This window comes from Coenobita brevimanus, chromosome 93, assembly GCF_032717465.1.
Source record: "Coenobita brevimanus isolate Jiangsu-jjx chromosome 93, ASM3271746v2, whole genome shotgun sequence".
Classification (NCBI taxonomy): Eukaryota; Metazoa; Arthropoda; class Malacostraca; order Decapoda; family Coenobitidae; genus Coenobita; species Coenobita brevimanus.
This window is the reverse complement of record NC_137046.1, coordinates 31,340,204-31,359,181: the sequence shown is the minus strand read 5'-3', so window position 1 is coordinate 31,359,181 and position 18,978 is coordinate 31,340,204. Positions and strand designations below refer to the sequence as shown.

The following is an 18,978-nucleotide window of genomic DNA, read 5'->3' as shown; positions in this document are numbered from 1 at the left end:
GAACGATAAGGTTCGGTTAGTGGGGATGTTCGGATATTGGGCGTCCGGATATTAGAGTGATTACTGTATATATATGTTGGATACGATACGTGAAGCTACAGAACGTGGTGAATGTTTTTGGCGTATCCGATAGAGCCAGGATTCCGGGGGCTTGAATGATGAGTGAATGGAAGCATGGCCCATTGGATTGGGCAATTTTGGGCTGTCTGGACATTGCTACTCCTCACCCTGCCCTTAGGTGGGAAAGGAGGTCCAGATGATGATGATGATATGTATTCTATCCCCCCAGGGGAATGGGGGATAGAATACTTCCCAAGTATTCCCTGCTTGTCATAAGAGTAAGAGGGAGAATTATCTACATTCATTTTGCTGTCTTTCTTTCCCTTGTACTTTGTTTGTCCAAACCCTCTGCATTTTACTTTCATGTAGTTAATTTCCTCTCTCCACTGTCTGGTTCCTTCAAGCCACTGGCATTGGCTCCAGGGTAAAATATTTTTCTGCCTAAGAAATATTGATGAACTCTGGTTACAAAGCAATGGGTCTCAGTTCTGTGCAGCCCTTAAGTGGGCAGGGGGTGCAAAGAATCCCACGGTGTAGAAATAAATTTATACATACAAAAAGAACCTTAAGAATAGGAAACTGGAATGTTCGAACTCTCAATCAGGCTGGTAAAATGGAAGATCTTATTTCAGTGTACAGGGAATACAAGATGGATATTTGTGCTCTTACAGAAACGAGGTTGCTAAAATGAATTTGGAAGATGGTATTACTATGTTGGTTTCTGGTAAGAGTGATGGAAATCATTACCAAGGAGTAGGCTTACTGCTGAGTAGAGATGCTTGTAAGGCAGTATGTGAGTTTGAACCAATTAATGAGCGCTTGCTTTATGCTCGTTTAAAATCTGACCATGGTAATGTCAGTATGGTTGTAGGGTACGCTTCGACAAATGAGGCTGCTGATGAAATGAAGGATGACTTTTATAAGAAGCTGCAGGATGTAGTGAATAGAGTGGCAAGACATGATGTGTTAGTTTGCATTAGTGATTTAATGCGATTGTTGGCAGTAGTAGGGATGGCTTTGAAGATTGTATGGGTAAGGAGGGTGTTGATATAAGAAATGAAAATGGGGTGCGATTTGGAAGCTTTTGTTTTGCAAATGACCTTATATTTGGTGGAACTATCTTGAGCATAGAAAAATACATAAGACTACGTGGATTTCACCATGTGGTAAATGTTGTAACCAGATTGACCACATTGCAATTAACAGAAGGCACAGGAGTTATTTGCAAGATGTTTGCATAAAGAGGGGGGCAGATACAGCTAGTGATCATCAACTTGTTGTGTCAGAGATTAAAATAAAACTTGAGAGAAACATTAATGGTAATTGTACAGGAGGTAATACTTATGATTTTGATGAGCTGAGAAGTGATGAGAACATGAAGGAAAAGTTTCGGTGGGAATGTAGGAACAGGTTTCTAGTCCTGCAGACTTTGATGGAATCTGAAGACAATGATATTAATTAAATGTGGAGAGAGGTAAAAGAGGTTTTGCATGAGAGTGCTAAGGTTACTATTAAGAAAAAGGGAAAAGTGAGAAGGTAAAAGTGGATGTCAGATGAAACATGGAATGCAATTCAGAAAAGGAAAGAGGCAAAGTTAAGAAGTGAAACAACATGTTGATGACCAGGTAGTTGAACTACTTAAAGCAAAGTACTGGAATTTACATTCTGAAGTAAAAAGACTCATTAGACGTGATAAGAGGAGGCTATATGATGAAAAGGCAACAGAGTCAGAAATTAAATTAAGTAAAAATGATGGTCAGAGCATAAGAGCAGCATATCAGGCCATAAAGGAGTTAACTGGGACTGAAAAGAGAAGGAAGGAAATACCTGTATGAGATAGAAATGGTAATTTGATGACTAAAGATTTGGATATAAAAGGAAGCATTTTGAATCTGTTCTAAACAGACCAGTCCCAGCTGAAGTGGACATTTTGCCAGCTGAGGGGGATTTGCAGATAGAAATAGGGGATATAACCTTGGAAGAGGTAGCAAAATCTATAAAGGAGTTAATGAATTTTAAGGCCCCAGGAGAGGATGGAATATTTCCTGAAATGCTTAAGGTGGAAAATGATGAATTGATGAATGTGCTATTGAAACTTTTTAATGTGCTTAAGATAATGGTGGAATTCCTGAAGAGTGGAAAAATGGACTGACTATAAAAATACCAATAAAGGGAGATTTAAGTGTGTGTGGCAATTGGAGGGGGATAACTTTGACACCTGTAGTTGCAAAAGTCTTTTACAAAATCTTGTTGAACAGAATAGAGCCAGTAATTGATAAAATTTTAAGGGAAGAACAAGCGGGATTTAGAAAGGTTTGAGGTTGTAATGATCAGATTTTTATTGTGGGGCATCTAATGCAACAAGCTAATGAGATGAAAATGCCACTTAGTATGTGTTTTGTGGATTTTGAAAAGGCGTTTGATAGTGTTTCACATGGAGCTATCTTGAAAATTATGAGATTCTATGGTATACCAGAAAAGTTTGTAAATATTATTAGGAGCCTGCATGAAGGTCCTTTTTTTGGTGAGCAGTGTGTGAAGAATGATGAAGGAAGGGTAGTGGTGAACATTGAGGATATTAACCCCTAAACTGCGGGGTTGTTTTTGCCTGACTTGCATGTCTTGCGGGCATATTCGCTCTCCAACGGACTCTCTAAAAATATTTGCCAAAAATCAGTTATTAGTCCTAGAGTATTGTAATTACATATGCATATGGCACATACCTTCAGCTTTCTCCTGGGGATGTTTATTGAGCCTTCGTCGAGTACTGAAGGACTTGTGGAGACCTCTGAAGTTGGGTAACGAAGTCTCCTCTTTACACTTCCCGACAACCCGTAATATGATTACCACATCCTGATATTATCACTAGAAACACTATTCTGTGATTCTCAAATAGTTTGGAATCCATACTCAAAAAAAAAAAAAAAAAAACTGTGAAAGCAATGAAAATTACGAGCGCGTATGACCTTCCCACTTGCGATCGTTCACCGCTGGTGTTCTGTCATTTATTATTCATAAAAACACTAACACTTTATATTTCTATTACTATATAACACTTATATACTGTATATCTACAGTCTTTATCCATAAGTTTCCTTCAGTAACAGTAATTTATTGTCACTGTAGGCATTCAATTTCTCTTTCAGTAAAATACGTAGCATTCACTTTCTCGTCCTGTATACTAGCGTTGAGAGTGAATCTGTCACTTTCATTTTCACTTTCATAACTCATAGTATTCATATGTGCTAGAGTGAAACTTTCACTTTCATTACTCCTAGTATATATACTTGTATTCCTATATTACTACTCATTTACGTTTCTATTTACATTCTCTATTTTATGTACAATATTTACATTTCTATTTTATTTACACTGTGTTATGCAGTCACTTGCAGTAACTTATAAAACTATTTTCCACTGTTCAGTTATATTTACATTCATTGCTTTCACTTGCTGTTTACACATTATTTACATTTCCACTTGCACTGTTTTACTCACCAGATAGATTATAGTCACTGTGTATCATTTTCATAGACAAATTAGCCAGTTCACATTCCACAGCAGTCACTTATCCCTTTACCTCTTTCCACATGAGGTTTGGTAGGGGGTAGAGGTCACAGGGCCCTTTGCATGGGGCTAAATAGCGGCGGAATTGGACAGGCGCGAATCCGACGTGCTTTCACCTTGAAAGACGACAGTAAGCTGAATACAGTGTGGTGGCCTGCCTAGGGGGAGTGCAATGCTGCCAATGTCAGCGGGGTGACAGCTGCTAATAAATACGCTTTGAAATGATTGGCAGGAAATCTAGCCAATACATAATAAATTAGATAGTTCCAGGTGAATGTAAATATCACTTAGGCCTCTCCCTTCCTTTCTTATATATATTTTTATTACAAGAATAGATTATACAGCATATTTCAAGGGGATATAAACAGCAAAAATTAGCGAACAAGTACACGTGAGGTGTTGTCAGGTGATAATTAGCCAATTCCAGGTGTATGGCACTATCACTTACCTTATTTCTTTCTTATATATATTATTTGGTATAAGAATAGGGCATAGGGCTTATTTCAATGGATGAAATCAGTGGAAAATTCCAGGAAAGATTACTTAGCGTAGCCCGGCCGGGCAGACTAGAGGAGAGGGTAATGGAGGAGAGGTAGGGAGGGGAGTCAAGAACGGCGAGAAATGGCTAAATTGTTAACAATGGATGGGAGTCCAGATGAGATTAGGAGTGCTCACTAGTGTTGGACATTGGCAGTACTGATAAATGATACAAGCCGCCACTTGAAAGCCCAGGCGAATTCAAAATAACACAGAATCCCAAAAGTGACGCCCAGCGGTATGATCCCTTGCTCCCAAGCGTCACGAAAGTGACGCCCCGCGGTTAAGGGGTTAAAGATGCATGGAGAGACTATTATAGCCGGTTGCTGAATGAGGAGATTCACTGGGACAGGGAAGGTTTGGAGCCAGCAGATCCAGTGTTTGGCTCTTGGCCTTTGATTGATGCTGCTACTGTGAGTGAGGCAACAGGCAGGATGAAGGTGGGGAAGGCAGCAGGTGTGTCTGGGTTGACTTCCGAAATGTTGAAGGCCTTAGAAGATATAGGGATGTTAGTCACTGACCTGATAAATATGATTATTTATGAGTGTGTTGTCCCAGATGATTGGCTGAAGAGTGTAATTGTAAATGTGTATAAAGGGAAGGGTGATTCCCTGGAAAGAGGAAATTATAGAGGTATAAAGCTTTTAGATCAGATAATGAAGGTAATGGAGAGAGTTTTAGAAGGGATGATTAGAGAAAGTGAATATTGACGAGATGCAGTTTGGGTTTATGCCAGGTAGGGGGACCACTGATGCCATATTCATTTTTCAACAGCTTCAGGAAAATTATATTGGTAGGAGAAGGGATCTGTATTTTGTTTTTGTTGATTTGGAGACAGCCTTTGACAGAGTCCCTAGTGAGGTGGTGAAGTGGGCAATGAGAAAGCTTGGCTTGGAGGAGTGGCTGGTTAGGATGGTTATGGCTATGTATGTGGGTGCTCGCACCCAGGTAAGAGTGAATGGAGATTTGAGTGATGAGTTTTCCGTGAACATTGGTGTGCATCAGGGGTCAGTTTTGAGTCCCATGTTGTTTATCATGGTACTTGAAGCCCTCTCACATGACTTTAGAAACGGACTCCCGTGGAATATGTTGTATGCTGATGATTTGGTGTTGATTGCAGAGAACGAAAGGGAGGCGGAGGAAAGGTTTAGGAAGTGGAGAGATGGTATAGGGCACAAGGGCTTAAGGGTAAATGCAGTTAAAACAAAAGTGATGATATCTAGGGTTGGTGGCGGTACCTTCAAAGACGAGGGAGAGTGGCCATGTGCAGTTTGCCACAAGGGCGTGGGAAGTAAATCTATCTTGTGCGGTGTTTGTGATAAATGGGTGCACAAGAGATGTAGTGGTATCAGAGGTAGACTGCGAGATAATGCTGATTTTATTTGTACGGTGTGTCGGGGGAGAGCAGGTGGAGATTGTCAGGTGTGAAAAGATTGAACTTGCTGGTGAATCTCTTGAGTGTGTGGAAGAGTTTTGTTATTTTGGAGACATGTTGTGTGCTGGAGGTGGGGCTGGAGCTAGCTCTGTGGCTAGGGTGAGAAGTGGTAGGAAGAAGTTCAGGGAGCTCTTGCCTCTTCTGACATTGAGAGGGCTCTCCCTAAGTGCTGAGGGGTCTTTGTATGCAGCATGTATTAGGATTGTAATGTTGTATGGTAGTGAGACCTCGGCAGTAAAGGAGGAGGATATTCGCCCAGCTTAGACGTACAGAAATGACAGTGATTAGGTGGATGTGTAGTGCCTCCCTGCGTGCAAGGTCCGGGGGGGCTGGGTTTACGATGGAAGAGTTGAGAGGTAGGATGGGACTGGAGTGTATTGGTGTTGTGATGAGGGTAGATTGAGATGGTTTGGACATGTGGAGAGGATTGGGGATGATAATTGGGTGAGGAAGGTGAGAAGTGTTAATATTGGGGGTGGGGTTATGAGGGGTAGACCGAGAAAGACATGGGACGAGGTCATTAAGTGTGACCTCAGGGTCAAGGGACTGAACAGGGAGGCTGCAATGGATCGTGCAGCATGGAAAGTCGCCATTAGGTGACCAAGGCCGATGCATGCAAGCATGTTGGAGCCTTTAAAAATGAAACAAAATGATACGGGAATGGTGGATGGTTCTTTGAGTGATCCACTTGAAGTTAGGTCAGGAGTGATTCAAGGAGGAGTTCTTTCGCCATTCCTGTTTGTTTTGGTTATGGATTATGTTATGAGAAAGTTTGTAAGGAGAACAGGTGCAGGAATTAACTGGAAAGAAAATAAGAAGCTGATGGATTTGGACTATGCTGATGATATTGTACTGATTTGTGGAAGTATTTACGAGATGCATAGGGTGCTTGATTGTCTGGTGGAGGAAGGAGAAAAAGTGGGATTGGTAATAAATTGTGGAAAGACTGAAATTATTAATATGAATGTGGAGAACCAAACCGATTGTGTAATTGGGAATAATGTGGTGAAGAATTTAGAAAACTTTAAATATCTGGGAACGATTGTATGATCTAATGGATCAGTAAACAATGAAATTGAGGAGAGGATTAGACATGCTTGGCGAGCTGTTGGAATGTTGAAATCTGTTTGGAATGATAATATGCTTTCGGTACATACTAAAGTGAAAATTTACAAGTCCATAGTTAGACCAATTTTAATTTATGGGCATGAGTCATGGTACAGTACAATTGCAACAGATCAGAAAGTATTAGGATTTGAGAATAAAATACTGAGAAGGATTCTTGGGGTAAAGTGGCAAGACAGAGTTACAAATGAAAGGGTAAGGGATATTACAAGAGTGGAACCAGTTAATGAATATGTGAGACTGTCTCGCTGGAAGTGGCTGGGGCACATATACAGAAAAGAAGGCAGTTTAATACAGGATGTGCCAGAGTGGACTGCTAGAGGAAGAAGAGGTAGAGGTAGGCCGAGGGAAACCCAGTTGAGTACAATGAAAAGAGAAGCAGGAGAGGAGTGTTGGTGGGACCTGAGGGAGATGGCAAAAGACAAATATTGGTGGAGAGAGTTCATCAAGGCCCTATGCATCCCGTGGGGTGCCACAGGAAATGATTGACTGATATCTAGCTATCTATTGCCAGACGCCTCAATCCCGTACGGGGTGGCCGCAAACAAATCACCTCCACATCGCCTTTTCCCCTGCCATTTGACTGCCCTGCTCCCAACTCACACCCCCCTCTCTCATATACCCCTCCACCCCATCCCTCCATCTCATCCTTGGCCTCCCCATCCCTCTCCCCCACTCCACCTCACTCATACACTCTCCTCATCAGTCTCTCACCCTCCATCCTCTCCACATGGCCAAACCACCTCAATGTGTTCCTCCTAACGCTTCCTATCACATCTACATCCACACCACAATGCTCTTTTATATCCTCATTTGTCAGCCTGTCTCCCCATGTGACTCCACAGGCTCCTCTTAAATAACTAATTTCCACTGCTCTCACTCTTGACTTGTGTCCTTCCAACAACGTCCAAGCTTCACTTCCATACGTTAGAGTTGGTATCACAATACAGTAGTCATGTAGTAACTTTTTCACTTCCATGCTCACTTCCCTGCTTCTTATCACTGCTTTCAAGGAACCAGCAGTGTTTCTTCCTTGTTGTACCCTTTCAAACACTTCATCCTCCAAACTTCCATCCTTACTCATCACACTATCCAAGTACTTAATCGTACTCACATTTTCCAATTCCTCACCATCTAACCTCACTGTACATTCACTGACTTCACCTCTCTCAAAGACCATCACTTTACTCTACCCTACATTCACCTTCAGATTCCATTTCTTACACACTCTCCCAAACTCATCCACCAGGCCTTGCAGCTCCCCTTCGTCTTCACTCAACAACACAGTATCATCTGCAAACAACAGTACAGGGAGTTTCCAAACACTATCCTCTCTCACCAGGGCCACTCCAACATCCACTACCCTACCTTGTACCTCTTTTATTACCCCATCCATGTACAGATTGAACAACCATGGAGACATGACACATCCCTGTTTCAACTCAACTTTCAAAGAGAAAACTTCACTCTCTTCACCATCCACACGCACTTCAGCCTTAGCACCATCATACATATCTTCACAGCATTCAACAGCTTCTCATCTACTCCATATATTTTTAATACTTTCCACAATCCTTGTCTATCCACCCTGTCATTTGCTTTCTCCAAATCCATGAAAGCTGCATACAACTTCTTTCCCTTCTCTAGAAACTTTTCCACTAAAGATCTAAGAATGAATATCTGATCTACACAACCTCTTCCCTTCCTAAAGCCTCCCTGTTCTTCTCCAACTAATTCCTCTATTCTTTCTCTAACTCTGTCAATAAGTATCCTACTATACACTTTTCCTATTATACTAAGAAGACAGATGCCCCTATGATTACCGCACACTTCTTTTTCCCGTTTTCCTTTGTACAAGGGAATAATTATACCTGACTTCCAATCCTCCGGGACTCTACCTTCCTCCCAGGGCAATCTGCACATTTTCCACATTAGTAAAGATTAGCAAAAGAGAGTAAGAAGAGAGCGGATGAAGAATTTGGAAGGAACTTGAGTGTAAAATGGAGGGACTGTAAGAAAATGTTCTGGAAAGAGGTGAAAAGAGTAAGACAGGGAGGAAGTGAAGTTAGCAGGGGATTGAAAGATAAAAATGGTAGATTACTAGTGGAGAAGAGAGAAAAAGTGAGCAGATGGAGGGAACACTTTAAGGAATTGTTGAACATAGAGGATGGAAGTAATGTGAGTATAAGTGGCTGGGAGAAGGAGGGAGGTGAGAAGACAGGAAGAAATCAATAGGATAGAAGTTGTGGAAGCAATGAAGAAAGTTAAATTGGGGAAAGCCCCAGGAATTGATGGAGTGTGTGGTGAAATCCTGAAGTATGGGGGAGAGATAATAGTAGAATGGATGTGGAAATATATATATATATATATATATATATATATATATATATATATATAAAGATATATATATATATATATATATATATATATATACAGGTATATATATATATATATATATATATATATATTACCATCATCATCATCCAGACCTCCTTTCCCACCCTAGGGCAGGGTGAGGAGTAGCAATGTCCAGACAGCCCAGATTTGCCCAGTCCAATGGGCCATGCTTCCATTCACCCATCATTCAAGTCCCCGGAATCCTGGCTCTATATTATATGCCAAAAACATTCACCGCGATTTGTAGCTTCAAATTTACATATCCGATTGTGTAAAATGAAGTTATTTATTTTTCATCGATACTCAGCTGCAGCTGATACAATTCAGATTATCTGATAAATTTTCCCTTCGAATACAGATGCTGATATTAATCAGCTTTTGCTGGCAGATTTACAGCATGACATATGACCAAGAGGATTATCATTTTTCATCCATACACAGTTCATGAATTCCTGTCTCTAGATGTAATTATTACTATATTGTTTCATTGTTGGTGGTATGTGGGGGAGCTCGCCATCCACTCTCTCGATGTAGTGCTGCTCTCAGGTGTCTGTCCATTCCACTCCTCCATCCTTCTTTCCTTCCATCCTCTTCTGTCTTTCTTTTCTTCATTCCTTCCTCGTCCTTCTGCCTATAGGTGACTTTACACTCCCTCTTCTGTCTTTCTTTCCTTCATTGTTTCCTCCTCCTCCTGCCTGTGGGTGACTCTACACTGAGTGACAAGCCAAATGGTTTCCTGTACACCATGAAACCATTTACTACGCTGGGTAGCAACCCTGAAACCAAATTTTGGCACCTGGTGGTTTAGTGAGTAATTATGGTGCTCCAGTCGGATTGAGCCGGTGAAGGTTTATATCCAAGGGCTGGTTTGGGTTTATTGCTCATGTAGTGCCAGTCAGGGATGAGTGAGGCTGGTCACTCATCTTAAATGTCAGGACCAGCTTGCCTAGCCCTGGGCTTTTACGCTTCTCATGGGGCAATGTAGGATTGGATGATGGATGAATTGTTTCATTGTCATAGGTGGGGGTGCCCACTGTTCACTCACTTATGTAATGCTTCCTTTAGGTGACTGTACAGCGACTATCAGGTCAAATGGTTACCTGTAGCCCCAGAAACAATTTATTACATTGGTCAATAATCAGATTAAGCAGGTGGATGCTGAGCTCATAGCTGTGTATATCCAAGAGATACGAGGTGCTACCCAAAAGTTCCAGTAATTTGAACAGAGGGAGCCAACTGTTTGCAATTTTGCCTTTTGCCACTAGGAGGAGTCAGCAGCACCCCTTGTGTGTCGGTGTGGCCTTGGCCGTGTCTGTGAGTGGAGGTGTTTTTGAGCTACGCTTACTATTGTAACGTTGTGTGTAGGTGGTTTGACGGTTTTGCAATGGCGGACTTCAAGGAACAAAGAACCTACATCAAGTTCTGCTTCAAGATCAAGATGACGGTTGCAGAAACTCACCGGTTGCTTCAGCAAACCTTTGGTGACGATGTTGTGTCCCAAAGCAGACCATTTTTCTGGTACAAGCGATTCAGGGAAGGATGAACGTCCATCGAAGACGATGACCATTCTGGACGACCGTCAACGGCAACAGCACCAGAAAACGTCAGAAATGTTCGTCAGGCTATGCGTGCAGATCGTAGATGAACTATCCATGATGTTTGTAATATCATTGGCCTGTCACACAGGAGCGTGGAACGCATTTTGTTGGACGTGTTGGGCATGAGATGGATCACTGCAAAATCTGTGCCAAGACTGCTGAGTGACAAGCAGAAGGCACATCGTGTTGCAGTTTGCAGGGAGCTCAAGAATCAGATCAGAGATGATGCCATCTTCATCTCCAAGGTCATGACTGGTGATGAATCATGGGTTTATGGTTATGACCCGGAGACAAAGCAGCAGTCACTGCAATGGTAGTCTCCCAATTCACTGAGACCGAAAAAAGCGCGTCAAGTTCACAGCAATGTCAAGTCGATGCTGATTGTTTTCTTCAATATCCAAGGGATTGTTCACAAGGAATTCGTCCTACCCGGTCATTCTGTCAGCAGAAAGTTTTACTGTGAGGTTTTGCAGCATCTGAGGGAGAACATCTGTCGCAAACTTCCAGAACAAGGACTGGGTCCCGCATCATGACAACACCCCCGCCCACACATAAATTGTTGTCCGGTAGTTCCTGGCTTCCACTAACATGGTAGTCAATCCCCACCCACCCTATTTGCCTGACCTTGTCCCCCACGACTTTTTCTCGTTTCCTAAGCTGAAATTATGACTGAAAGGGCATCGATTTGACTCGACTGAGGAGATCCAGACAGAATCGTAGGAGGTGCTCAAGACCATCATGCCTGAAGCCTTCCAGGGATGCATGGACTCATGGAAAAAATGCTGGGACCACTATGTACATGCCTAAGGGGACCACTTCAAAGGCGACAGTGAGAACTAGGAGGTAAGGTAACCTCTTTTCCTACAGTATTCAAATTACTGGAACTTTTGGGTAGCACCTCATAGTTGGGGTTTATTGTCCACATAATGCCAATCAGGGGCAAATGGATGTCACACTCCCCACTGATATCAGGATTAAGTAGTCTGCCGCTAGACACCTATTCTCTTGATCGGACAGTAAGTAATTATAGATAAATACTGTAGATGATAGTTAGATGGTATTGTTTCTGAGGCAACAGTAAATTTTTATTACTGTATTAAATTCTGGGGTTGCACACCATCCACTCAGTCAGTGTAGTGCTGCTTTCAGGTCACTGCCCTTTCCTCTCTTCCCTCCTTCTTTCTTTCCTCTTCCTTCTGTCTATGGGTGACTCTACACTGAGTGACAAGCCAAATTGTTTCATGTATACCAGTAAACCATTTACTACGCTAGGTGGTAACCATATAACCAAACTATGACGCCTGATGGTTTAGTGTGTAATTAAATCGCACCAATCAGATTGCACCTGGGTAGGTTTATAACCAAGAGGTAGTTGGGGTTTATTGCTCACATAATGCCACTTAGGGATGTGTGAGGCTGGTCACTCTCCTCTTAACCCCTTAACCGAGGTGCGTCACGTGTGATTCTGTGTTATTTTGAATTCGCCCGGGCTTTCAAATGGTGGCTTGTATCATCTATCAGTACTACCATTGTCCAGCTATACTCAGTTCTGCTAATGTCACCTGTACTCTCATCCACTGTTGACAATTTAGCCATTTTTCTCCTGTCCTTGACTCCTCCCCTCCTGACCTTCCCTCCATTACCTTCTCCTCTCGCCTGACCAGCTGCGCTGCGCTACACAAATGCTGGATGGATTTTTCCACTCATTTTATCCATTGAAATGTGCCCTTTGCCCTATTCTTATACAAAATAATATATAAAAGAAAGAGAAAAGGTAATTGATACTGCCATACATCTGGAATGGGCTAATTATCATCTGGCAACACCTCACATGCACTCGTTCACTAATTTTCCCTGTTTATTTCCTCTTGAAATATGCCGTATGACCTGTTCTCATAATAATATATATATTGTAAGAAAGGAAGGGAGAAGCCTAAGTTTTATTTACATTCACCTGGAACTACCTAATTTATTATGTATTGTCTAGATTTCCTGCCAAGCATTTCATAGCATATATATTAGCAGCTGTCACCACCCTGACATTGGCAGCCCTTCACTGCCCCTAGGCAACAGCATTCAGTTTACTGTCGTCTTTCAAGGTGAAACCACGTCGGAGTCGCGCCTGTCCAATTCCGCTGCTTTTTAACCCCATGCAAAGGGCCCTGTGACCTCTACCCCTACTGAACCTCCTGTGGAAAGGGGTAAAGGGCTAAGCTAAGTGACTGCTGTGGAATGTGAACTGGCTAATTTATCAATGATAATGATGGACAGTGACTATGATCTTTCTGGTGACTCTAAAATAGTGCAAGTGGAAATGTAAATAATGTGTAAATAATGTGTAAACAGCAAGTGAAAGCAATGAATGTAAATATAACTGAACAGTGGAAAATAGTTTTATAAGTTACTGCAAGTGACAGTGCATAACATAGTGTAAATAAAATAGAAATGTAAATAATGTAAATAAAATAGAGAATGTAAGTAGAAATGTAAATGAGTAGTAATATAAGAATATGAGTATATATACTAGGAGTAATGAAAGTGAAAGTTTCACTCTAGCATGTATGAATACTAGGAGGTTTGAGAATGAAACTGACAGATTCGTTAACGCTAGTATACGGGATGAGAAAGTGAATGCTACGTATTTTACTGAAAGAGAAATTGAATGCCTACAGTGACAATAAACTACTATTACTGAAGGAAACTTATGGATAAAGACTGTAGATATATATAAGTGTTATATAGTAATAGGAATATAAAGTGTGAGTGTTTTTATGAATAATAAATGACAGAACACCAGCGGCGAACGAGCGCAAGTGGGAATCTGGTATGCGCTCATAATTTTCATTGCTTTCACGTTTTTTTTTTTTTTTTTTTTTGGAGTATGGATTCCAAACTATTTGAAAATCATAGAATAGTGTTTCTAGTGATAAGATCAGGCTGTGGTAATCATATTACGGGGTGTTGAGAAGTGTAAAGTGGGGACTTCGTTACCCAACTGCAGAAGTCTCCACAAGTCCCACGGTACTCAACGAAGGCTTAACAAACATCCCAGGAGAAAGCTGAAGGTATGTGCCATATGCATATGTAATTATAATATTCTAGGACTAATAACAGATTTTTGGCAAATATTTTTACAAAGTCTGTTGGAATGCGAATATCCTAGTGGGACACGCAAGGAGCGCCAAAACAACCCCTCGGTTTAGGGGTTAAATGTCAGGACCACCTTGCATATACCCAGGTTCCTACACTTCTCATGGGGCAACGCAGGGGTAGATGATGTATGTATGTATTAAATTCACATAACTATTGGTAAAGCTTTGTATTGATTCAACCTAGTGGTCATCCATGCCTTAATTCATGTTATTCTTGCCTGCTTAAAATGTTTAAAGCCATTTTTCCCTTAAACAGTGTATAGGGCTAGAAATTTAGTATTGTTTTGTCTTCCTGTTTATTTATGCACTCTACTTTACAGGAAGAAGGAGCAGATGCATTAGGGAGGAAGAGTAGCTGCCCTGCCAGGATTGTGCTGAAGGAAATTATAAAATTTCCTGATTATAAGGTAAGAAACACATTGAACCTAACAGAATTGTGCTTGCCTGTTTCATATGGTGAGCAAGTTACATAAGATTTATTACATCATTGCTGCATTTACAAGTTCATTTTATCTGTACAGTTTTGTTTGTACAGTAGTTGTATAGTTGTATTTATGGTACAGAGTTATTGTGTACTGTTTAATTCTGTGTCTCAGTGAGGAGCTTTCTGTAGCCCTTTAGATGATTTAAGATCACTAGGCTTTACTAGTTAAATAGATTACTGGTATCAGCAGCTTCACCAGTATACTAAGATGCCAGGTATATGGGAGCAGCATGTGCATGCCTCCTCCTCCTCCTCCTCCTCTTCTTCTTCTTCTGAAGGTGGAGTGAGGTAGGGTCCAAATAGCAAGAAAAAACTTAATAGAATGAGACTCAAGTCTGCCCAATTGAATGGGTGCTACATTGAGTGGCAAGCCAAATGTTTTCCTGTAAACCAGGAAAGCATTTACAATGCTGGGTGGTATCCTTATAATCAACCAACACGTGTTCTCCACGTGACAGCAAGTGGGTTGGCGGAGGGTTAGTGCCCCTCCCCGGAAAACAACTAACTAAAAATATGAACAAGAAGCCTCGGACCAGTACTGCCCAAAAGGTGACGACTAAGGACTGAACAAAGGACTTGGTACAGATAGCTACATTGAATGTAAGCAGTGCGAATGATGAGGTGAAAGAGAGAGAGATTGTCCAGGTGCTTGAGGGTGCGAAAGTGGATGTATGTGGATTAACTAAAACTGAATGTAGAGGTGAGAGTGTAAGAGGATGGGAGTATGGATGGGGTATATGCGCAGGAGTAGGTGAGAATGAGAGGGCAAAAGAAGGAGCGTGTATTGTTGTGAGTAACAGATGGAGGGAGAATATAAGAGAGTATGGATCATTTGGCTAAAGGATTGTATGGGTAAGATTGAAAGCTGGAATACAAATGTGGGCGATTGTGTGTGTGTATGCGCCAGCGAAAGATCATGCAAGCAGAGTGAGAGAATAGTTCTGGACAAATGTGGAAGTGTGCATGGAAGAGTTTGAAAGGAATGAGAGAGTGTTTCTGAGTGGAGATATGAATGGAAAAGTAGGGAATGTGAAGGTGGTTGGAGTAGCTGGTGAGTGGGGTATGCCTGCAGAGATGGATGAGAATGGCAGTGCTTTAAAGGACATTTGTGCCGGGTTGGTGATTGCCAATACCCTCTTCAGGCACAAAATGATCCACAGGTATACATGGTGAGTGATGAGAAGAGTGCATGGTGAACTGAATGAACGGAAGGCAATGATTGCTTATGTATGTGTGGATGAAAGGATGAGAAGGTGTAAAATGGATGCAAGAGTATATAGAGTTTGGGGGAGTGGACTCTCTGACCACCACCAAGTGGTGGTCAGAATCAGTGTCCAAACGAATGGAGAAATAGAAGAAGGGAAGGACAGGAGAAAGTAGCTCATACAAGGAGGGTGGAAAGGTTACAAGAAGATGAAAAAAGGGCAGAATATAAGACGGAAGTGGAGGAGCGAATGGGTAAGTATGGATTGGAGCAGATGGGGGATGTGGAAGGTGTGTGCAAGATATTCACAGAAGAAATATGTGCAGCATGTGAGGTGGTGTGTTGGGTCAAGAGAAGACGAAAGGGGGTGCAGGGAACAGCATGGTGGAATGAAGAGATGAGAGAGGCTGTGGCATCAAAGAAGAAAGCATATAATGAGTGGATGAGAAACGGGCATGGAAGAAGTTGAGAGATGGAAGTGAGAGTTGTATGTACAGTGGACGACAGAGGTGAAAAGATTAGAAAGAGAGAGGAAGAAGAGAGTGGATGAGGAATTTGAGTGTAGAATGTAGGTAATGTAAGAAAATGTTCTGGAAATAGGTAAAGAGAATTAGACAGTGTGCCAAAGATGTTAGCTGGGGAGTGAAAGATAAAAATGGTAGATTACTTGTGGAGAAGGGAGAAAAAGCGAGTAGATGGAGAGAACACTTTAACGAATTGTTGAACTTAGAGAATCAAAGTAATGCGAGTATAAGTGGCTGGGGAATGGCTGGGGGACAGAGGGATGAGACGAAAGGAAGAAATCAGTAGGATGGAAGTTGTGGAAGTGATGAAAAAAGTTAAAATGGAGAAAGCCCCAGGAATTGTTGGAGTGTGTGGAGAAATGCAGAAGCATGGGGAGAGAGTAGTAGAAAGGATGTGGAAGATGTGCAGATTGGCCTGGGAGGAAGGTAGAGTCCCGGATGATTGGAAGTCAGGTATAGTTATTCCCCTGTACAAAGGAAAAGGGGAAAAAGAAGTATGTGGTAATCATAGGGGCATTTGTCTTCTTAGTATAATAGGAAAAGTATATGGTAGGATACATATTGACAGAGTTAGGGAAATAACAGAGGAATTAGTTGGAGAACAGGGAGGTTTTAGAAAGGGAAGAGGTTGTGTAGATCAGATATTCATTCTTAGATTTTTAGTGGAAAAGTTTTTAGAGAATGAAAGAAGTTGTATGCAGCCTTCATGGATTTGGAGAAAGCATATGACAGGGTGGATAGACAAGGATTGTGGAAAGTATTAAGAATATTTGGAGTAGATGGGAAGATGCTGAATGCTGTGAAGAGTATGTATGAGGGTGCTAAGGCTGCAGTGCTTGTGGATAGTGAACTGAGTGAATTTTTCTATTTGAAGGTTGGATTGAAACAGGAATGTGTCATGTCTCCATGATTGTTCAATCTATATATGTATGGGGTTATAAAAGAGACGCAAGGTAGGGCAGTGAATGTTGGAGCAGCCCTTGGGAGAGGGCAGTGTTTGGAAACTCCTTGTACTGTTGTTTGCAGATGATACTGTGTTGCTAAGTGAAGACAAAGGGGAGCTGCAAGGCTTGGTGGATGAGTTTGAGAGAGTATGTAAGAAATGGAATCTAAAGGTGTATGTAGGGAAGAGTAAAGTTATTGTCTTCAAGAGGGGTGAAGTCATTGAATGTCCAGTGTGGCTGGATGAGGAGGAAATGGAAAATGTGAGTGCAATTAAGTACAGTAATCTCTAATAACCAGATGCCCAGTTTCCGGACATTTTGGGCCTGGGCCTTTGGGGGGGGGGGGAATCCTAATTTTTTTCCCACCCATAATTTGAAATCAGCTTGCAGCGCCGAACAGCTGTGTTTACACAGGGCCCCTTCACCCCTTCCTTCCTCTTCCCTCCCCAGTTACTGCCTAACTACCATCATAAGTAGATGGTCATCACAATGGATGCCACACGTGCTCGTTTTTGTGAATAAACAGTGAATAAACTGCAATACCTCGCCACTAGACAAAATGGGAATTTACAGTGTTGTGCAGTGTTAAGATATTAGAATTTAGAGTGTAAAGGATTAGTGTGGAGTGCAAACTGGCGGTTGAAACTGGCGTGGTGCAATTAAGAACAGAATGTGTAGTGTTAAACAATTATAACTCACAGTGCAAAGAATTAAGTGCAGCACAACACTAGATTACTGTACATGCTTCAAGAGCATTTTCACCACTGCCAGAGCCTTAGAGGAGGCAGCCATGGACGTGCTGTAAGTACCCTATACACTGCTAAATACTTTCCATACTCACTTCTAATTTCTCATTCTCTGGTTCCTTTTCATTTACTTCATGCTTTATGTCCATTATTGGTGTGAATAGCGTCTTACATAGGTGCTATGCATATCTGGTAGGGAGTTATTTAGGTGGCTTTCAAAGCTAGGCTGGGTTAGGGTCCACAAGTACCAGTCTTGGAGGCAGGGGCCCAATATCCAGACAGGCCCATTTTCCGGATATGCCATTGGCTGTATTACATTGGATATTGGGAAGATTACTGTACTTGGGTAGTGTGATGAAAAAGGATGGAAGTTTAGAGGGTGAAGTACTTGAAAGGGTACAGCAAGGAAGAAAGATTGCTGGTTCCTCGAAAGCAGTGATAAGAAACAGGGAAGTGAGCTTGGAAGTGAAAAAGTTACTACATGACAGTATTGTGATACCAGCACTAACATATGGAAGTGAAGCTTGGACCTTGTTGGAGGGACAGAAGTTAAGAGTGAGAGCTTTGGAAATGAATTATTTGAGAGGAGCATGTGGAGTTACATGGAGAGACAGATTGACAAATGAGGAAATGAAGGATTGTTGTGGTGTGGGTGTGGATGTGATAGGAAGCATTAGGAGAAACACATTGAGGTGGTTTGGTCACGTGGAGAGCATGGAGAGTGAGAGACTAATGAGGAGAGTGTATGTGAGTGAGGTGGAGGGGGGGAGAGGGAAGGGGAGGCCAAGGATGGGATGAAGGGATGGAGTGGAGAGGTATGTGAGAGAGGGAAGTGTGAGCTGGGAGCAGGGCAGTGAAATGGCGGGGACAGGGCGACATGGAGGCGATTTGTTTGTGGCCACCCCTTTCGGGATTAAGGCGTCTGGCAGTAGATAGATAGATAGATATACGGTAAACCTTCGATATAACACTACAGTGAGCTCGCCCCGAACATGTTCTCGCCGAATGTGCTCACTGTTATGTGCGGTAAATGCTGGGGTATGTATAAGACAATGTAAGGTTAAAGAACCATTACAAAATCTATAAATTTATGCAAGAGAGGCCTTTGAAAGGCCAAACCCTCGAACATCAGTGCAGTGCGCACGGTTTCTTTTGATCACGTGATTCGCTGTACTGCTTTGCCACAGTATATTACATTACTGTTC

At 41.9% G+C, this 18,978-nt stretch overlaps 1 protein-coding gene across 3 annotated transcripts in view; it reads left to right on the top strand.

Annotated features, from left to right (window-relative positions):
• The window catches only part of LOC145412614 (uncharacterized), a 154,274-nt gene that overhangs the window by 21,228 nt on the left and 114,068 nt on the right, over positions 1-18,978 (top strand). For all 3 annotated transcript variants that reach the window (XM_080282530.1, XM_080282528.1, XM_080282527.1), the window contains exon 3: positions 14,192-14,278. In XM_080282530.1, coding sequence (XP_080138656.1) covers positions 14,192-14,278 — 87 coding nt within the window. The remainder of the gene's footprint in view (positions 1-14,191; positions 14,279-18,978) is intronic.